The sequence below is a fragment of the Choloepus didactylus genome (assembly GCF_015220235.1).
Source record: "Choloepus didactylus isolate mChoDid1 chromosome 23 unlocalized genomic scaffold, mChoDid1.pri SUPER_23_unloc2, whole genome shotgun sequence".
In the NCBI taxonomy this organism is placed as follows: domain Eukaryota; kingdom Metazoa; phylum Chordata; class Mammalia; order Pilosa; family Megalonychidae; genus Choloepus; species Choloepus didactylus.
Window position 1 is genome coordinate 799007 of NW_023637596.1, and position 23220 is coordinate 822226.

Genomic DNA, 23220 nt, shown 5'->3' on the forward strand with positions numbered 1-23220 from the left:
AGACTTTCAATATTTGCAGATGACTTGATACTGGACTTAGAAATTCTTAAAAAAAAACAAACAAACAAACAAAAAAAAAAACTCCACACAGCTACTTTAGCTAATAAAGCAGTACTGCAAAGTGGCAGGTACAACATCAACAGGCAAAGATCACTGGTGTTTCCATACACAAGTAATGAGGTATTAAAGAAGTCAATCAAGAAAAAAATTCCATTTACAATAGCTACTAAAAGAATTAAATATTGGGGAATAAACTTACCCAGTAATGTATGCTGAGAGAAATCAAAGACCTAAATAAACATAAAGACATTCCAAAATCATGGATTGGAAGGCTAAATGTCATTAAGATGTCAGTTCTACCCAAACTGATCTACAGATTCAATGCAATATCAAACAAAATTCCAACAGACAACTTTACAGAAGAGGAAAGGCTAAATGTCACTTTTATTTGGAAGGGTTAGAGACCTCAAAAAGCCAAAAAAAAATCTGGAAAAGGAGATTTAAGTCAAAGGACTTACACTTCCACCTTTAGGACATATTATAAAGTCCATTGGTTAACACAGCATGGCATTGGCATAAAGATAGACATATAGATCAATGCAACCAAATTGAGAGGTCAGAAATTGACCCTCAGGTTTATGGTAAATTGATTTTTTGCAGTGTTCCCAAGTCAACTTAACTGGGACAGAATAGTATCTTCAATAGGTGGTACTGGGTGAACTGAATATCCATACCCAAAATATGAAAAGGACCCATATCTCACACCCTATACAAAAATTCACTCAAAATGCATCAAAGATCTAAATATAAGAACTGGTACAGTAAATCTAGAAGGTAATGTAGGGAAACATCTTCAATATCTAGCGATAGGCTGACACTGAAAGGACAGGCAACAAAAGGAAAAGTAGATAAATGGGACCTCCCACAATTGAATACTTTTGTTCTTTAGAAGACTTGGTCAAAAGTGTGAAATGGCAGCTGACTCAATGGAAGGGAATATTTAGAAACCAAACATTTAGTAAAGGTTTTATATCCAGAATATATCAAGCAATCCTACAACTCAACAATAAAAAGACAAGCAACTGAATTTAAAAAAAAAAAATGGACTAAAGAAATGAATAGATGTTTTCCCAAAGAGGAAATACAAATGACTAAAAAGCACAAGAAAAGATGCTCAGCTTCACTAGCTCTTTGGTATATGCAAATCAAAACCACCATCAGATATCATTTCATACCTACTAGAAAGACCCCTATTAAACAAACAGGAAACTACAAGTATTGAAGAGGTGAGGAACACTTATTCACTGCTGGTGGGAATGTAAAATAGTACAGCCACTATGGAGGACAGTATGGCGGTTCATCAGAAACCCAAGTATAGAGTTGACATGTGATCAGGCAATCACAAACTGCATATATACACAGAAGATCTGAAAGGAGAAATGAGAACCGACATTCGCACACTGATGTTCATAGCGGCATTATTCACAATTGCCAAATGATGGAAACAACCCAAGTGACCATCCACAGATGAATGGATGAAGAGAATTTGGTAGAAATATATGATGGGATATTATTCAGCATTTAGAAGGATCACTCCTGAAGCATGTCGCAACATGGATGCAACTTGAGGACATTATGTTAAATGAAATGTCAGACACCAAAGGACAAATATTGTATGATCTCACTAATGTGAGCTAATTTTATTATGTAAACTCATAGACATAAAAGCTAGAATAGAAGTTAACAAGGTAGAGAATGTGGCTAGAGAATGAGGAGTGTTTGCTTAATATGTGCAGAATATTTAGATTTAATTTACACATTTGGAAATGGATAGAGGTGACCGTAGCAGGTTAGGATGACTATAACTAACAGTCCTGAGATGTGGGTGAATGTTGTGAGGGAAAGTTTAGACTCATGTATGTCACCAGAAGGAGAGCTGGAATTTAAAACATGGGAATGTAAAATACAGTGTATCTTGTGGTGAACGATGATTGTAATTAACTCTACAAAAATAAAGAAGTTCTTTAATGAACTAGGGCAAATGTATGACTATTAATTATAGAGAGATTTGTGGGGAAAATGTACCTATTGCAAACAAGGGACTATAGTTAACAGTAATAAAATCTTAATATTCTTTTATCAGTAGTAATATATGTAAAACACCAATACTTGGGGTCAATAATAGGGGAGGATAATGGATATGGAATGTTTTGGGTTTTCTTTTTATTTTTTTGTGGAGTAATGAAAGTGTTCTAAAATTGATCGTGGTGATGAATGCACAACTAGTGAAGATTCTTTAAGCAATTGATTGTGTACTTTGGATGCATTCTGTGATATGTGAATGTATCTCAGTAAAATTTCATTTTAAAAAATTAGAAGAAAAAAGAGAAGAATCTGCTAGTACATATGATAAATAAAAGGTTAATCATGTTAATGTATAAAGAGCCTTAACCAATGAAAAGCAAAACTCCAATATAAAAGCAGGCAAAAGTATAATAATATGTTAATGGCACAATCTAGGTGGTGGGTATGTGGGTATTCACTGTAAAGTTCTTTCAATTTTGCTATATAGCTGAAATTTTTTGTAATGAAAGAAAGACAAATGAAGTCAGAGTTCTTAATTAGGCAATTCAAAAAGAAGAAATACCAATGGCCAAAATATATATGTGAAAAAGTATTTCAAGCTCCCTAGTTAAATAAATACAAATGAAACACTGTCTTAAAAGGCAGCCAGAGTTGACTTTTAAGGGAAGGAAATTGTCCAGATGTTTGAAAAAAGTTAGGACTTCAGATGTATCACGGATTGGGATTGGAAAGAATAGAGCAGATCAGTCTGAATTAAAAAAAAATTAAAATGTATAAGAATACTAGCAAAAAATATGAAAAATGTAACAACTCAATTAGAAGTGGACAAATACTTTAATATACATTTCTACAAGAAGGAGACACAAGTGACCAATGAGGATATGAAAAGATGCTTGAGATAACTAATCATTAGGAAATGCACATCAAAATCACAGTGACATTCTACTTCGTACATGCTCATAGGGCTATAGTAATAAAAATATTAAAAACAAAAAAGAGTATAACAAGTGTTGGCAAGGATGTGGAAAATTAGAACCCATCATAAATTGCTGATGGGAATGAAAAACAGTATAACCCCTGTGGAAAATATTTTGGCCATTCCTCAAAAAGTTGTCTATAGAATTACCATATTACATGGTGCTTCCAAGGTGTGTTCCCAAGAGAATTGAAAATACATTCAAACAAACCTTGTACACTAATGTTCACATCATTATTATTCACAAGAGTTCTAACTGTAAATAATACAAATGTCTGTCAGTTGATGAATGGATTAAAATGTGGTGTATTCATAGGATGGAATATTATTCAGTCATAACAAGAAATGAAGTACTAATATATGCTATGATTTGGATGAACCTGGAAAACATTATGTTCAGTGAAGGAAAGCAGACAAAATAGGCCTCATAATGTATGATTCTGTGTATGGGACGTGTCTGGAATAGGCATAGCTACAGGGACAGAAAGTAGATTAGTGGTTGCCCAGGACTGGGGAAATGGAAGAATGTAGAGTGACTGCATAATGGCTAAGGGATTTCTTTTTGGGGTGATGAAAAATGTTCCAGGATTGGATCGTTGTTTTGGTAGCACAATGCTGTAATATGTTAATGCCACCAAATCGTGGATTTGAAAATAATTAAAATGGTCAACTTTATCTCACAGAATAATGAGAACTCATAGGAAACTTTTCGGTTAATGAATATATTCATTATCATGACTTTGGTGATGATTCAAGGTGATAGAAATACATCAAAAGTTACCACCCGTACAGATGAAATATGTGCAGCTAATTGTATATTAATTACATTTTGATAATAAAATGATTTTGAAAAGAAAAAGATGGAATGGAGCAATGTCAGAAATGCATGGCATCTTGGGGAGAAAGTAGGTAAAAAGAAGGCAGAAGCATTCCATGGCAATTGAGTGGTAAAGGGCCAAGAAGGAAAAAGAAAATGTAGGGTACCACCAAACAAGAGAGAATCACAAAATTGGAGGATTCACAATCCCTATCATAGCACCAAATCTATTACCATTCAACTGAACAACAAAATAGTCCTGGATTTTGCTATCTGACAGAAGAGGTCACCATCAACTAGGAATCTAATAAAGCATCCCAAATTGTTTGAAAGAAAAAAAAAAGAGCCAGGCTGCAGTCAACAACCCTGCAGATACATTGCAAAAAAATCAGGAAATAAAATTTTAAATGCATCAACCATAGAAATCCCACCCAGGAACAAAAATAATCAGCAAGAAAAACACTGTGAATTAATAGTAAAAATAGAATATAATAGGCTCCAAGAAGCATTTGAGTCCAGGAAAAATAAACTTGAGTTAGAAATTCAAATACTAAAAGTAGAAGTTGGTAAAAAAAAAATTCAGTGAAAAGAAAGGAGAGTAAATAGAACTTAGAAAATAATTAAAAGACGATGACAAAATTGGGTCATAAATGATGACTAAATTACAAGGGTTACAAAGGAGCATGAACTCAAATGGAAATTTAATAAAGGACATGAAGAATGACAAAATCAAAAGGGAAGATAAAATGCTATAATGAAAAGAGTGAAAGGCTCTGATGGAGACTAGTCAAGTGGAAGAAAGACCAAGAAAAAATGACATTTGTATTCTTAGCATCCCCAAGAAAGAAAAATAAAACTATTCATCAGAGATAATATTTAAAATAACTATCTAATAAAAGTGAGTATACTCATTGGAAGGGCTCATCAGGTAATTGGAAAATTAACCCAAAATGATCAACTCACTGTCATATTCAAGGAAAATAATTAGATTTAGGCGCTAGATATCAATTATTCATGGGACCCAAGCAAAATTTCCAATAACTCAGACAAGTAAAAGTATTAGATGGGCACAAGAATTTTCAAAGTTAATATGCAACGTGAGGCAACAACAACAACAAAAAAGATGGTTTAAAACAGACAAACCAACAGAAAGGCTGAATGAAAGAGTGACCAAAGGATTTTTAACCTGCTGAACTTTTGCCTCAATTATGAAGACTATTGAAAAAGTTTTGGATATATGGGAACTTAAGGATTTCTGCACCATCAGTGCTTTTTGTGGAATAAGTTAGATGAATTTCATCTACCCAAATGGTGTCTGAAAAGTCGCATGTAAAGGACTGTTGGTAAACATTTGAAAATGCATCGAAACAAACGAGTAAAATTGTGGATGACTAAGTTAAAATGTTATGCATTTTGATAAGTAGATATAGTACAACTAAAAAATGGAGGGGAGTGGAGTAGAGGGAAAGTGGAGAAATAAATTAACTAATTGTTATATAGGCAATAGGTGGGTATCCAAGGAATACAATTAAAGCAGATAAACCAGGTTTTACAGGATATAAGAAAACAGGAGAATATGGCCATCAAAAAGACTTCAGTACAAAGGAACCATGGAAACAACAATATAAAACTTTATAAATATACACTTTTTATATATAATAGAAAAACACATATCTTACAGAGAAGGAAATATGGAATGTATACTTTCCAAAGCCATCGCATGAGGCTTGTAAGAATAAATTTTGAGAAGTATCTGTTGCCCATCAGTGTGATAGTGGACAGTGTGTCTAGTTCATTGCCTCTTAGCCAAATAGGAGTTAGGCAGCTTCTGTATGCTAGAGTATCTCAAGGACACATTCAGCATGGTGTCTGCAGGGGAGAGGAACTGTAAAAATTTGTGATGGAATGAAGAAATAAATTTTCTCTATAAATTTTTTTATCATTCATGTATTTAGTCATTTAATGTTTTGCATTTATGTATGCAAACTTTTTTTAAGAAAGCAGAAATAGAACATAAAATGGAAAACAGGATAATAGAAAAGAACAAAACAAAGTTGAGTCATGCCTGAGATCATAAGAACCAGGAGATCTGGTGAAGAACCCACCAGAGTCAGCTTTGAGAAACAGTATTCACCCAAGATGATTTATTTTCTCACTCCATCCCAAATGTTTTCCCTTCCCCTCCCCTATTGCAAAGAGTGATGACTATCTCCTACCAGAGATATTCTAAACATTAAAAAGCGCATAACTGTTTTCAAATAGCACATTTATTTGTATATGATTCACTCATTTAAAGTGCACAATTCAGTGGTCTTTAGAATAGTCACAGTATTGTACAACCATCACCACAATAAATTTTATAATAATTTCATGGCCCTGGAAAGCAACTCGATACTTTCTGTTTCCAAGGTCTCCATGGACTTGCCTATTCTGGGCATTTCATGTAAATGGAATCATACAATATGTGGTCCTTGGTGACTGACCTCTTTCACTTCACAGAGGTTTTTAGGTTCATCCATGATGTAGCGTGTATCAGTCCTTCATTCATTATTATTGTCAAATTACATTCCAAGGTATAGATATATGAATATATTACATTTTGCTTATGTATGTAGGAGTTCATGAACATTTGGGTTTTTTCTTCTCTTTGGCTATTATGGATAACTCTCCTATGACTATTCATGGACAAGGTTTTGCATGAACAGGTTTTCACTTCTCTTGGTTAATGAGCTGGAATTGCTGTCTCACATAACCACTTTATTACTGAGATGGTAAAATAGTAGACACTGTTCTGAATCTGTGCTTATACTTAGCAAAATACCTTGGTGTGGGCTCCATTATCAATAGATGGAAGTCTATATCTTTCTTATTAATCTGTTTAGTATTCCATGCCTTATAAGCATCATGATTACTTTATCATTGATTTCTGGAGGGTTCCCACCATTCCCTTATAAGAGTGGGTCCCTGTGCCTAAACTTTTTCTGCAAACACTAAGGTTTGTGATGAACACCTCTTTTGTTCTGGGAGTTTTTAATTTATGTACATGCTTGGCCAAGGGTGTCTATATGAGCAGCCACATATAAAAAACCCGGGCAGTCTCTAATAAGCTTCTTTGGTGCATAACATTTGAAACATGTTGTCACATCCCTTTGCTGCAGGAATTCAGTGTACCTGTGTAACTGTACAGGGGGAGGCCTCTTGGAAGCTTGGGACTGGTTTCCTCAGGACTTCATCCCATACACATTTTCCCATTTGTGGATATTGCTTTGTTCCCTGTCATTGTAACAAATCATAGCCAGGACTATATACTGAGTCCAGTGGTTACTCCCAGAGGATCACTAAACCTGAGACAGGCCTTGGGGTCCCCTTACACAGACCATTATATAAGGGAAAAAAGCAATTACTGGAAGCCATCCCTGAGTAAGTGCAGACATTGAAACTACACCTTAAGAAATGGAAGAATGAAGATCAAAATAAACCCAAAGAAAGAAAAACAAAGAAATTAAAGATTACAGTGGAGATAAATAAAATGGAGAATAGAAACACAATAGAAAAAATCAATGACCAAAAGTTCTTTCTTTGCAAAGATCAACAAAGTAGTTGAAATTTTATCTAGACTGATGTAGACAAAAAGAACAAGAACTCAAATTACTAAACTCAAGAGTGAAAGAAAGTTTATAAATACCAATTCTACATACATAAAAAAGTATTAGAAGGTAATATTATAAACAGTTTTATGTCAACAAATTATGTTACATAGATGAAATGAGCACACACAGGTTACCGAATATGACCCAAGAAGATAGAAAATTTAATGAACCAATAACAACTAAGAAGACTGAAATAGCTAAAAATAAAAAATAAAAGCTTCCTATCAAGAAAGGCTTAGAATCAGAGTGATTCTGATCCACTGGTAAATTCTGACAAATATTGATGGAAGAATTAAAACCAAACTTTTACAAACTCTTCCAAAACATTGAAATGGAGAGATCGTATCCCAAAGTCTCATTCTAATACCAAAACCAGACAAAGACATCAAAGAAAATAGTACCTCAACATCCCTTATTAATAGACATACACTGGAATCAGAAGCTGAAAACAACATAACCCAAAGGACCAGGAGATGCCAGCCATGTCCTTTTCAGTTTACAGAGTGTTCTGGATGGCCTTTTCCTCAGAGAAAGTATCTACCTCTTGATGCCATAATTTGGACATTTACATGGCCTTAGAACTGTAAATTTGTGAACTAATAAATTCCCATTATAAAAGCCAAAAAAAAAAAAAAGCTGTCTTTCGTCAAATGCTAAACACAATGGAGACTGAAAACATCCCTATCATTTTCATGGGTTAATACATTTCTATCCTTGCACTTTATGGGGGCAGGGGCCCTCATCTTTCTGGGGAGCAGAAATGCCAACCACTGTGGATGCTAAAGAGCCAGCCTTTATTAGGGCACTTCACAAACTTGAGTGTCTATCAGAATCACCTGGAAAGCTCCAAGACACAGATTCCTGGGCCCAAGCCCCAGAGATTCTGCTTCCTTGGGGACAGTGCTTGGTAATTTGCATTTCTAACAAGTTCCCAGGTGATGCCCTAGCTGATGCTGCTGATTCACCGACTACACTCTGACTAGCACTGGCAGGCACTGTGCTATGCCCACCACATGCATTAGTGTATTTCATCTCTACAATAACCCTATGTGCTATTTTTACCCCATTTTTCAGATGATGAAGCTGAGGTTCAGAGAGATGAAGGCCTTTGTCTGGGTGTGCCAGTTTGGATGTATTATCTCCCCCAAAATGTAATGTTCTTTAATGCAATCTTGTGGGGGCAGATGTATTAGTGTTGATTAGGTTGGAACCTACTGATTGAGAGTCTCCATGGAGATGTGACTCAAACTGTGGCCAAGACCTTTGATTAGATAATTTCTGTGGAGGTGTTACCCCACTCATTCAGGGTGGGTCTTAATTTTAAGTCACTGGAGCCATACAAAAGAGCTGACAAACAGAAGGAACAGAAAGCAGCTGAGATTGACATTTTGGGCTGCAGCTAAGAGGGGACAAAATGCCCTAGAGCAACATTTTGAAGAATGCACAGGAGCTGAGAGAAGAGCTGGAATACAACCCAGGATCAGCAGCCATGCACCTTCCCAGACAACAGAGGTTTTCCAGACACCATTAGCCTTCCTTAGCTTGGACACCTTTATGGCTTTAAGATTGTAATTTTGTAACAAAATAAACCCCCTTTATAAAAGTCAATTTCTGGTATTTGCATAATGGCAGCATTAGCAAACTGGAAAAGATTTGGGCAGCATTAGCAAACTGGAACACTGGGGTTACATAGCTAGTAAGCAGCAGAAAGACGTTCAAACCCAGGTTGGCTCCAAATCACACGATTTTAGGCCAGTTAAGTGATACCTACTGTCTCCCAAAAAAGTCCAAAGCAGGACTAGACACTGGGCCATACCTGGATCAGCGACCTCATGTTGGCAAAGTGCGTGTCCATGGCACCTCTGTGGGGAAAGTTCTGGTTCATTCTCTTCATGAGCTCCATGAAGCAGCTGAAGGTAAGGGCCTCTAAGGGCAAAGCACAGGAGAGACGGTCAGCTTGCCACTGCCCAAGGGACCGGCAGCTCCCAAAGTGATGGTCTAAGGCCCAGCTTGGTTCACAAAGTCCTCATCAAATGAGAAAAATATGAACAATGGAGTGCCAAGTGTATTCCATTTCAAGGGACACTTTCCAAACTTAATTATGTACTTCCTACCTTAGAAGCTGTTGAACCATCATTTCTTTTAGTGAACAATGATGATAGTCTCTTTTTTAAAGATCCCTACTTGCTACAATAAAAAGTTGACAGTTTTGTTGGTTGCAAACTTTTTTTTTTTAAATTCTAACTGGTTCATAAAATTTTCAAGTTTGGGAACTTCTGTATTTGAGTAGCAACTGGCAAAGGTGGGGTGGGGTGTTTTCAGGCAACATGCAAAGAAAGGGTCAAATAACTTGGGAAATGCTGCTTAGAATATCTGCTGCTTAAAAAGTCAATGCCTAAGGGCTCCCCTGGGGAGCTGGGAGAAAATGCTGAAGTGTCCATGACTTCCTCACCTTGATTGTTGCTGATGTTCTCACAAACATTGAGGACTGACAGCTTGGTATGCCAAGCCCTCTATCCTGCGCTTTGCCCTTATGAAGCTCATTAATGCAAAGGAGAGGCTAAACCTGCTTATAATTGTATCTATGAGTCTCCTCCTGAGTGCATCTTTGTTGCTCAGAAGTGGCCCTCTCTCCCTCTCTACCTAGGCCAGGTCGGCAGGTGAACTCACTGCCCTCCCCACTATACAGGACCTGACTCCCAGGGGTGTAAATCTCCCTGGCAGTGCAGGATATGACTCCTGGGGATGAATCTGGACCCTGCATCATGGGATTGAGAACATCTTGACCAAAAGGGGGATATGAAACAAAACAAAATCAAGTTTCACTGGCTGAGAGATTTCAAATGGAGTCAAGAGGGCACTCTGGTAGACATTCTTACGCACTATATAGATAATCTTTTTCAGGTTTTAATGCATTGGAATAGCTAAAAGTAAATACCTGAAACTATCAAACTCCAACCCAGTAGCCTTGACTCTTGAAAACGATTATATAACAACGTAGCTTACATGGGGTGACAGTGTGATTGTGAAAACCTTGTGGATCACACTCCCTTTGTCCAGTGTATGGATGGATGAGTAGAAGAATGGGGACAAAAACTAAATGAAAAATAGAGATGGGGGAATGATTTGAAAGTTCTTCTTTACTTTTATTTTTTATTCTTACTCTTTTTTATTCTTATTCTTATTCTTTCTGGTGTAAGGAAAATGTTCAAAAATAGATTGGGGTGATGAAAGCACAATTATATGAAGATACTGTGAACACAGTTGATTGTACACCATGGATGATTGTATGGTATGTGACTGTATCTCAGTAAAACTGAATTTAAAAAAATAGAAAATTAAATTTTAAAAAAAAGGAAAAAAAAGTCAGTGCATATACTATGAAAGTAAAGGTTCTCATAAGTCCTGCACTAAAGAAACCTTTTCATATTGTTTAACCCAGTGTTTCCAAGATTTACTTGCAAAAGGTACCTTTTTTCTCTTAACACCTATTAACTTTTGGGAGAGCTCTCCCAAAGCACAGTAGGATCCCATTTATTTCTTTAAAAAGTTGAGATACAATTCACATGCCATAAAATCCATCCTTTTAAATTGTACACTTCAATGGTTTTATTATATTCACACAGCTGTGCAAACATCACCACTATCTAATTCAGAACATTTTTATCAGCCCAAAAAGAAACTACAGAACTTCATTCCTTTTTTACGGCCGAATAATATTCCACTAAATGTTTATACTACGTTTTGTTTGTCCATTCATCTGCTGATGGACACTTGGGTTACAACCATCCCCTCGGCAATTCTGATACATGTGACAATGTGGAAGAGCCTTGAAGGCATCATGATGAGTGAATTAAGCCAGACACAAAGGGACAAATATTAGATGATCTCACTGATATGAAATAATTAGAATAAGCAAATTCTTGGAGTCAGAAACTAGAATACAGGTTACCAGGAGCTGGAGTGGAGGTAGGAAATGGGGAGTTAATGCTTAATTGGTACAGAATTTCTCTTTGGGGTGATGGAAAAGTTTTGGTAATGGATGGTGGTGGTAGTAGCACAACATTGTGAATGTAATTAACACAACTAAATTATATATTTGAATGTGATTAAAAGGGAAAATTTTAGGTTGAATATATGTTACTAGAATAAAAAGTTAAAAAAACACAGGACTATACAACACAATCTATAATGTAAACTATAGGCTATAGTTAAAGGTACAATTATAATAATATTCTCTCATCAATTGTAACAAAGGAACCACAATAAAGCAAGGTGTTAATAATAAGGGAGTATATGGGAGCTTTGTACTTTTTTTTTTAAATTAAATTCAGTTTTATTGAAATATATTCACATACCATACAATCATCCATGGTGTACAATCAACTTTCACAGTACCATCATATAGTAATGCATTCATCACCCCAATCCATTTTTGAACATTTTCCTTACTCAGAAGAATCAGAATAAGAATAAAAAATAAAAGTAAAAAAGAACACCCAAATCATTCCCCTATCCCACCCTATTTTTCATTTAGTTTTTGACCCCATTCTTCCACTCATCCATCCATACACTGGATAAAAGGAGTGTGATCCACAAGGTTTTCACAATCACACTGTCACCCCTTGTAATCCACACTGTTACACAACCATCTTCAGGAGTCCAGACTACTGGGTTGTTGTTTGATAGTTTCAGGTATTTACTTCTAGCTATTCCAATACATTAAAACCTAAGAGGTGTTATCTATATAGTACATAAGAATATCCACCAGAGTGACCTCTCGACTCCATCTGAAATCTCTCAGCCACTGAAACTATTTTGTTTCATTTTGCATCCCCCTTTTGGTCAAGAAGATGGTCTCAATCCCACGATGCGGGGTCCAGATTCATCCCCAGGAGTCATATCCCGCGTTGCCAGGGAGATTTACAACCCTGGGAGTTAGGTCCCACGTGAGGGGAGGGCAGTGAGTTCACCTGCCGAGGTGGCTTAGTTAGAGAGAGAGAGAGGACCACATCTGGAGGAGACTCTTAGGCACAATTATATGCAAGTTTAGCTTCTCCTTTGCAGTAACGAGCTTCGTAAGGGCAAGTCCCATGATAGAGGGCTCAGCACATCAAACTGCCAGTCCTAATGTTTGTGACAACATCAGCATCAGTCCAGGTGAGGAAGTCCAACACTTCTGCATTTTCCCCCAGGAGCTTTGTATTTTATGCATGATTTTTCATTAAACTTACACTTCTCTAATTTAAAAACATACATAAAAAAAAAGAGAGAGAGAGAAAACTACCTGCCCAATATTAATCACTCCCCCTTCTACCCTCCTTTTAGCCTCTGGAAACTACTAGCCTACCTTCTGTCTCTATGGATTTGCCTTTTCTGGACATTTCACATTAATAGAATCATACACTACATAGTCGTAGTGTCTGGCTTCTTCCACTCAGCAGCTTTATATGGTTTACTCATGTTGTAGCACGTATCAGTATTTCATTCCATTTTATTGTCCAATAATATTCCATTGTATGAATATACCTCATTTTGTTTATCCATTCATCAGTTGTTGGACATTTGAGTTGTTTTCAGTTTGGGCTATTATAAATAATTTTTTTGAATATTCATGTACAAGTTTTGTGTGAATATATATATATTTAATAATCATATATTTTTATTGCGGAATGTAACATATATACATAGAAGTGTTAACTTACCAAGTGCAATTTAACATGTAGTCAGAGAGAGAGCAAATTTCAAAGAATGTTAAGGGTTACAGTTCCACAGTTTCAATTATTTCCTTATTGTGAAATATAACATATATGCAAAAAGACATATATGTTTTTATTTCTCTTGGGTATACACCTAGGAGTGGAAATGCTGGGAGATACGATAATTCTGTTTAACATTCTGAGGAACTGCCAAATTGTTTTACTAAGTGGCTACACAATTTTACAATCCCTCCAGCAATATATAAGGGTTCTACTTTCTCCACATCCTCTCCAACTCTTGTTGTCTGTCTTTAATTTTAGCCATTCTAGTGGGGGTGAAGTGGTCTCTCACTGTTTTGATTTGCATTTTCCTAATGACTCATGATACTGAGCATCATTTCATGTGCTTATTGGTCATTTACTAATCTTCTATTCTGTTGAGAAATGCCGGTTCAAATCCTTTGCTTATTTTTAAACTGGGTTCTTTATCTTCTTATGGTTGAGTTGTAAGAGTACATTATATATTTTGGATACAAGTCCTTTATCAGATATACAATTTGCAAATATTTTCCCCTAAGACAAGGAGGGCACACTCACCGTTATCCAGGATGACCAACAGTGGGGCCAGGAGGTCACACATGCCTTGAAACGTATCCGATCTCAGTGCGCTGCCAGACGTAGCTACGAGAGACACGGGGGCCCAGTGATGCCCCCACAGCCTGCCTCTCCAACCCACTTCTTTCCCTCTGCCCTGGCTTGGTCTCCTGACCCCTCACCTGGACCACTCCTCATCCTCCTGCCTGCCTGCCCTTCCCCAGTCTCACACTTTTCAAACATTCTACATGCAGCCACCAGGAGGACCTTCCTAAAGTCCAGCTCAAGCAGGACACCTGCCTGCCCAAACACCTTCTCCAGTTCCCCTCTGTGTGATAGGATGATGTCCAAACTCCTTTACTCAGGGTACAGGCCATTCAGTTTCCTCACAATCCATCTTTACAGCTTCACCCATCACTTCCCTGCACCTTCTCTGCTCCAGCCAAATAAACACTCCTTTACACCTCTGTGCTTTTGTCCAAGAAGTTCCCTCTGTCTGAAACTTCCATTGGCCCCTTAATAATAGTTAATATTTGCTAAGCATTTACTGTATACTTGACCCACTATACATGCATTGCATCATTTAATTTTCAAAATAATCATAGGAAAGAGTTACTGTTATTGTCCCATTTCACAGATGAGACGGAGGCACAGAGAACTAAGCGATATGCCCACAGTCACACACCTAAGAATAAATGGCAGCTGCAGGCTTTAAACCCAGAGGTCTCACCCCAGGGCATATGCTCTTAATCCTGATGCTACATGGTTTCTTCAGCTTTTCTAAATTTTGTCAAAGTCCACTGCAAAGGTCACCACCTCTGTGAGGCCTTCTGTGATTCCTCCCTATGCCATAATCAGGCAAAAGCCAGTCCATCTTTCCTTCTCCCCCAATACTTTTTTACTTTAATAGGACATATTTTATATTATAGTTAATTATATTTGTATCTCCTAGACTGGATTTTTGAGTGGCAGTGTGATTGCTTGGGAGATGGAAAAGTTAAGAGATTGAGCTTACTAAAAAGAATGAGTTAGAGCAGGGATTGGCAAATTTGTGCTGTAAAGATCCAGATAATAAATATTTTCATCTTTGTGAGCCATATATTCTTTGTCATAATTACTCAACTCTGCAAAAGCAATCATAGCCAATATGCAAACAAATGGACGTGGCTGTGTTCTAATAAAACTTTATTTACAAAAATAGGCAGTGAGCTAGATTTGGCTCATGGGCCATCGTCTGTTGACTCATGAATTAGAGTAATATATCTTGGCATGGAAAGAAATCCAGGATATATTACTGAGTGAAAAAAGCAAGTAGCAGAAAAAGTTTAGCATATAATCCCACTGAAGTAAAAATTTTAGAAAACGTGTGCATTCATGCTATTAGATCACGCAATATGTTATATAATACACAGTCTATTAGATATTATATTATATATCATATATACATCTCTGGAGGATATACACCAAATTGTTAACAGTAGTTATTTCTCTGGGTTAGTGGAAATGATGGACAGAGATGAAAGGAGAAATTTCTCTTTGTACCTTAGGAACTTCTGATTTCCTTCATTGATTTATGTTTTTCTGAAGCATGGGTTACTTTCATACTTCAAGTAATGCCAAGAATATTTTAAAAATAAAAAATAAAAAACAGCTCTAGATCTTGACTTTAAGGAAAAAAAAAGCACAGTTTCTGGAATCAGTCATGGGTTTGAATTCCCGTTCAGCCACTGCTCAGGCTGATGGACTTTGAATAATAAGCTACCTCTTTGAGTCTCCATTTCCTAATTTATAAAAGGGGATAATAACACTACTGACCTCACAGGGTTGCTGTGAGGATTAAGTGAGGTGATGATAGTAAAGGGCTCAGAACAGGTATACAGTAAGTGCTTAATAAATGTTTTCTATTATTACCATTATTGTGGCTGTTCTTTTATTGTCAGCGTGGGCTGGAATAAGATTCCAGGTGGGCCTGGAGCCATCTGCAGAGGCTGCATTTGTAGCTGGTTCTCCTAAAGCCCCCTCTCTGCCACCCCTGCCCTCCCCCCATAGGCCTCTCTGCTATCCCTGCCCCACCCACCCCCACCCCCCTGCCAGCCACCTGCACATGATGTTGCACAGCTTCTCCAGGTTGGCGGGCGTGAAGTACCGGTAGTTGCAGTCACACCTCTGCATGTCCTTCTCAATGCAGTGCAGGTTGACCGTGTAGAGGTCCAGCAGCTCCGGCTGTAGGCCCACAGGATGCCAGGAAAAGAACAATTATACCCCAACTTCCCATAGAGGCTGTCTTCCAGAAATCCTCTCTCCTCCTCCTCCTCCTAACCCTCTCCTTTTCTCCCTGAAAAGAATGACCTAAACCTAGTCCAGGGGGTCATGTGATTTTTTTTTCTGGGAAAGCCTCTTTTACTTTGTATGGTAAAATTAGTCTTTTTTTTTTCTTTCTCTGTTTTAAAAAAACAATCCTGTTAGGTAAGTATAATTATTATCCCCATTTTATAGATGAAGAAACAGACTCAAAGAGTTACAATTGAAGCTGCAAAGATTCTCTGCTGAAAAGTGAACAAGGAGAATATCCAATTCTGGCAATAAGTTGGATGTGATGCCCTGATCAATCACCCTGATGAAATGGTACAATAATGTAGCAAGAAAATCAGGAGCATTCAGAGGCCAAAAACTAGCCCAGAGAGGTGAGAAAATACCAAAACCAGATTTTGTCTTGATGGCAGCTGTTAAATTGGGAAAGTTTGAGCTTTGATTTAATGTTTTTTTGTCCCCCTTAAGTTGAGGATTCTAACAAGAGACCTTCCCACATAAAGGTAGGACCCCAAAGAGCCAACCCTCAGTAAGGGAAAACTAGAAGAAACCTACTAACACCCTAGGGTCTCAAAGACAATTGCTGGTCTTGAACAAATATGCCAAATTAAGTAGAAAAGATATCTCCCTGGACTCATGCAGGTTTATAACCCAAATTCCCACTACCTGGGTGGCCTAAAAGATCAGATGATTCAGTTTAAAGTGATCTCATATTGGTTATGCTCCAGGGTAGTAGAGAGAAGCAAAATCAAATTCTCTCTACCTTTCAGCAAGGTCTCAAAGTATCCAGCAGATAAAGTTCCAAGAAAGATGAGCTCATGTTCAAAAATCACAAAACACACTGAGAGAAAAAACGTACCATGAGTGATAGCATAAGCACCAGACAGCAGAATCGGACCTATGAGGGCTTTGGTTTCTAGAATTATCAGGAACAGAATATAAAATAAGTATGCTGAATCTTTTTAAAGAAATAAAAAAAGAGAATTAAAAACAAGAGCCTGAGAGACACTCAAATGATCAAGCAGATCATTTTATAGCAAATGTGATGAGAAACCAAATAAAACTTCAGAAAAGATACTGAAAACTTACTGACCTGAGATATAAGAAGGAATGAAAAAGTTAAAAAAAGTAGAAATTACTGAAGCATGTGTTCCACCTAAACAAGGGAATAAACCAAGAACAAGCAAGACATGGGATATAGAAAATAGGAGAGAAGCAAAAGGAGCCGCAAGATGACAGTGGGGGAAATCCCAGGATAACAGTTGTGAATTAGGTGCAATGGACTGGAGAAGGTCAGAAGCACTTGGAGAGAATTATTTAGAAAAACAACATGGGTAGAAAACCTGATGTGTGAATGTTTGAGAGACTTAGAAAACTGGTGAAGAGTCTGAGGAGTGAATTAGTGATAAATTATGTAAACTAAGAAAAAAAAGAGGCAAGAAAATAAAACCAAAAATCTAGGGAAAAAATTTTTGTATAGGGAAGAAAAAGTGAACACAACTTACTCCATGGTTCATATTATATTATCACAACAATGTAAACACTGACTAGCCATTTAACTAAAATTATTGTATACCTATGTTGGAAGGATGGGGTTGGGAAGGTTTCTCTTGTGCAGTGAGGGCTTGGGGAGGAAGAGGGCTAAATTCTCCACTTCCACAGTGGGGAGTCAATAGACAATGTTCAAAACTGAAAGAAATAAAAAGATAAAGAAGTAGCAATACAAGTGGGTTATTTAGAGATATAGAGGTAAACATCCAAGAATTCAGGCAGAATAAGTAGATATGATTGCCTCTGGGGAGGGTTAAATGGGGGAAAGTGAGGGGGAGAACATCTGGTTTTCATAGTCAGCTTTGACTCTTTAAACTATGGACATGCACATCTTTCACAGAAATAAGTTCCTTAAAAGCAAATGAATGTACAGCGGAGGCACAGAAAAGCCCTTCCCTTGGCTTGGATTTTTTGGCAAGAGAGCAAACTCAAATATTTAAATGATGTGGATCATCAGAGTTGCTACTGATTGAGTGTTTACTATGAGACTTTCACTCATTGAATTCTGAGAACAACTCAGGAAGGTAAGTACTAGATAGAAGGGGAACTGAGACTCAGAAATATAAACGAATTTGCCCACCCTAGGACTTGAACCCCGGACTCTACGATATTATCTGCTCTCCCAAATGAGTTTCTACAGTGAATTCTCCATGATGGGGAAATTCAATCTGAGGTCTTACCCCTGGGTAGTTCTGGATACCTTAGGTCTCTAGCCTGTCCCCATTCCCCCACAGCTGCAGGTAAGAAAAGCGAGTGGAGGAGAATCCTGGTGACTTACGGAATAGGTGACACCGCTGGAAGACACAGGGGAGGTCTCACTGCTGGCCGACGTGGTCACAGCAAGAGAAGCCAGGGCAGGGAAGAGACTTTCCATCTCGGACTCCTCCAAGAGGTTGTCCTCACTGTCCACCTGGCTGCATTGCTCCGCCTCACTGGCCCCCCAGCCCTCTACTGCAGCAGCCTCTTTTTCGGGCAGGGCCACGTCCACGCTGCCAGGGATGGACATGAACTCATCCATGCTCTCGTTGGCAAGATCGCTCTCCAGGCTATCCTGCACAGCCAGCTCCTCACAGGGAGCCTCGTCCCGGGAAGTGGTGGCCTCGCTACTCTGCCCATCGTCCACGCTGCTGTCCCTGGGTCGCAGCGCTGGCGGGGCGTTCCACTGGGCATCCATGACACTGTCTTCCGTGCTCAGGCTGGGCTCCGAGTGCTCCGAGAGGCCCGAGGAGAAGTTGTGGGAGGAAGGATGGCCGGAGTCTGGGGAACAAGTACCGTTCACTAGGTTCCCATTGGGAATCGTGGGTTGTCTCTCCTCCAACCTGCCTTCTGTCTCCACTGGCTCTACCTCATCCACAGACTCAAACACCTGAAGATAAGGTGCACAAAGACAGATGGACTAGGATGTCCACGGTAACACTGCTTATTGCAGCAACCTAAATATCCATCAACAGGGGATTGGTTTAAATATAGAGTATACATGCAGTGGAACACTATACAATAAAAAAGTAACGCAGGACAAAGTGTCATATCCACTTCCATTTGTGAAAAAGATAAAAGTGATTATATGCTTGTATATGCAATAGAATAATCCACAAAGAAACAAGAAACTGCATCATGGTTTACTCTGAGGAGGAGGCACTAGGGAATTGGAAAGAGGGAAGAATAACTTTTCATCACACAGGCTCTAAGCATGTGCAGTTAAATTTTTTCAAGTAAAAATTGTGTTAATGTAAGGAATCAGTTAAAATACACATATTATATCACACTATTATGGAGCCATTTTCAAAAGTAGATTTAATATGAAATACTATGGAAAAATCTCCAGGATATATTTTAAAGATTTATTTATGGTCCTGTTTGTCCTGAGGCTATATCCCAACAAAAATAGACAACAAAGACCATGCTTCAACATCACTTGAAATATTTCTTCTCTGTGTGGTTATGTCATGAACTTGATTTACTATTAGTTTCAGTGCGTTTCTCATTTTTTAAAAATTTCTTTTTTGATTTAATTGCTTTAGATGATGTAAAAAAATTTACACAACCTCAAGGTCAAAACTAGAAAGCAAGATATATTCAGGGAAATATAGATTTTTCCCTGCCCCTTTCCCCATAGGTAACATTTTAGTTAGTTTTTGGTATATCCTTCCATTGTTTTTTAAAATAGATGCAAATATATGCATATATTCATAGTTCTGCTTTTTACACAAAAGGTGACATACTACGCACAATTTTCTGCATTTTTTTTAACATTGAGTGAAACTGAATTAACATATCCATTCTTCACATTGAATAAAAATGGAAAGTTGAACAATATATGTAGTGACATTCATGCAGAAATTTTTACCCTACCAAACATTGCTATATATTTATTGTCTACATGTTACTTATGCATTTCTGTGTATGTAAAGGCATACAGAAAGATCTGGAAGGATACACAGCAAACTGATAGTGGTGTCATTTTGAGGGAGGGCAGGCAGGGATCAGGGGTGGTCAAAGCAGACTTTAGCTTTCTCTGCAATGCTTTCAGTTTTTACAAGAAGAATATATCCACATATTATTTGTGTAACTCAAAGATCTATTTTTAAAGCTAGACTGCTAAAACAAATAAACGAAAACATCACCTGCAGAAGGTGGCCCTCCAGTGCCTCACCACAGGTGGGAGGGAGGGGGGTGGAGGTAGAGGTGGGTAGGGAGGGGCAGGGCCTCTGGGAGTGTCACCTGGGTGCTGTTGCTGGAGTCACTCTGCAGACAGATGTTCTGGTGGCCCGAACTGCAGCTCTGGGAGGACTGGGAGAAAAATGAGCAGGAGGGTGAGTGGGTGAGGCTGTGTCCTGGCTCAGGGTCCCTGAGCTGTGAGTCAGGAAGTCTGGTGATATCTTTGTCCTTGGCTTGGGCAAGACCCCTTTCTGGGCCTCTGCTCCCTCTCTGGAACGTGAAAGGATGGGAGCCTTTCATTGCTTCCTAGGATCTCCCCAAAAGCCACTGGGACCCCACCTCCCACCCCTGCAACTAGAGTACCCCATTTTAACAGCTGTGTACTGGAGACTTCAGCTAGCAGTTCAGTTCAAATAAAAGTAAATAGGTGCCTTAGAGGCCCAATGCTCCAGATCCTCCCTGTATACATGTTTTTGCTCTACAACTTGGTAGTTCCTGCCCTTGCTGACACTTGGCTTGGTCACATGACTTGCTTTGACCAATGGGATACTAGCAAACTTGACACAAGCAGAGGCTTGAAAAATGCTTATTCATTTCTGTTTTCTCTCCTTATCATCTGCTTTTACCATGAGAACATGCCCAGGTTAGCCTGCTGGAGGATGATACATGTAGAGCAGAGCCGAGCCAGTCACCCCAGACATGTGAGAGTCCAACCAAGATCAACAAACCACTTAGTTGACATGCTACTGCAGCAACCCAAGAGTGAGCCCCACCCAGCCAAGCTGACCCAGAGACTTGTGAGAAAACAATAATGTTTGTTGTTGGAAGCCACTGACTTTTTGTATTTGTTTGTTACGCAGTAATGTTGCAGCATTTGGGGACTGATACAACACTAGTGAAAAGAATTAACTTTGTTTCTGAACTCCTCCTTTGGCTGCTAAACTGGAAGCTCTGTGAGGGCAGACACATCTGCTTTGGTCATTGGAGTATGCCTGACACAGAGCACATTGTAGGAACCCAATAAACATTTGTGGAATAAACAGAAATCAGGCACTGTACTAGGCACATTATACACACTATTGCATTTGATCTGAACACAAATCTCCTCCATATACATGATTATTCTGATTTTATAGATGAGGAAACTGAAGCCCAGAAGTAAAGTGCTGGCCCAAAGCCCCAAAGTTAGGAAACAGTGGAGCTGGAGTTTGAACCTGGGTCTGTCTGATTCAAAGTCACCTCCCACCCAAAGCTAGGGGTGCGAACCTGTCCCATGGACCCAGTCACCCAGCGCTCACCACTCCTACAATAGCCTGATGGGGCAGATCCCGGACTTTGCCGCCCCCTTGCTCCCCAAGGCGAGCCGCCCATCACCTCATTGCTGATGGTGGAGTCCCGGTGCATCATCCGGTGCAGGTGGCTGTCCAGGCTGGCCCCCGATGAGCACTTGGCCAGGGCAGCTGTGTGGGACTCCCGCTCCCTCTGCCGCACAACTGCCTCACAGCCCAGCCACTCGGCCATGGTCTGTGCATAGCAGGCGTGAATCTGCTCATCCACCTGCCAGGGCAGATGCAAGGTCCTCTGGGGTTGACCAGACTCAGCCCAACCTGGAAGAAAGTGGCTGGGACCCAGTTCCCTGAACCCTGGCAATTCCCATTCAACATTCATGCAGTTAACATCCAAATACATCAACTGAGCACCTATCGTGTGCCAGGCAGTGGCTAGGGCTCTAGGCTCATAATGAGAAAGGCTGCTTCTTTCTTTCCTTTTCCCCTTCCTTCCTACCTTCTTTTATGCAATCATTCATTCATACATTCATTCAACTATTTGTAGGCCCTGGGAATGCTGAAATGAACAGACTGTTCCTCTACTTCTTTCTTACCTTCCTTCTTTTCTTCATTCATTCATTCACTTATTCATTTAATTTGTTAACTACTATATGCCAGGCACCAAGCTAGACACATGACACAAGATGAGCAAGACATTGACCTTCCTCCATCCATCCTCCCATTCAGTGCATTTATTGCCTCACATTGGGCAAAGTACTGAGGATACAAAGATGCAAAAAGCTAATCTAGTCCCTTGACTTATAGCAACAGCCACAGATTCCAAGCTTTTCCTTTGTGAAATTTCAGCAGAGGGGTGGGGAGCATTCACTGTCTCTGAGTGACACAGCCCAGGGGGCTGAGGCTCTGAATCTCCTAGACTTCTTGGCACAAATGGAGGCACATAGCTGATTTAAGGGTGTGGAGGGGGAAGAGAGAAGGCAGGGAGCCTGTCTTTGCCAGGGTTGGGTAGTGGGAGGAGGGTCCTTCTTTAGCTGCTCAGGGCATCTGGAGAGAGGCTCAGGGTCTACCCTGTCCTCGGGCGTGGCCTCCAGCCTCCCTGACTCCTCCAAGCCATCCCCACCTCCCCATCTCCACTGCCACCCTAGCCAGGCCTCCACCACCCCTCCCTGGGCAACCAAGCAGCCTCCCCCAGGTCTTTGCTTGTCCCAGCCCGGCCCCTCACAAGCATCCATTAGTCAGCAGCCCCAGTCCTTCATTCTCTCCAGCCTCAATGATCACTGCTTCCCTCACCTGCTTAGTCCTTTACGTTCTAGCAACCACAAACCACTTCTCAATTTCTTCATATCCACCATGCCATCCTCCCCCCTACAAAAACACAGACACATGCAACACACACACACACACACAAACACACACACACACACACACACATGCATCAGGCTGGTTCCCTTGCAGGCATTTTCTATTGCTGCCCCCTCTTCCTGGAAGCCCTTCCTCACCCTCTTTGCCTGGCAGACAATCCCTTCAAAGAATTCAGACCCAGTCAGCTCCTGCAGGAGCCTTCTCTGACTAGACCTGCCCCTCCGACTGT

General features: G+C 39.3%; 1 protein-coding gene across 1 annotated transcript in view; it reads right to left on the bottom strand.

The window, feature by feature from the left end:
• The window catches only part of LOC119525009 (small G protein signaling modulator 1-like), a 135370-nt gene that overhangs the window by 36548 nt on the left and 75602 nt on the right, over positions 1-23220 (bottom strand). Inside the window, 7 exon segments of the mRNA XM_037823706.1 lie at positions 9345-9454; positions 13825-13873; positions 13875-13908; positions 15920-16044; positions 18461-19048; positions 20404-20472; positions 21715-21897. Of these exon segments, the coding sequence (XP_037679634.1) occupies positions 9345-9454; positions 13825-13873; positions 13875-13908; positions 15920-16044; positions 18461-19048; positions 20404-20472; positions 21715-21897 (1158 nt within the window).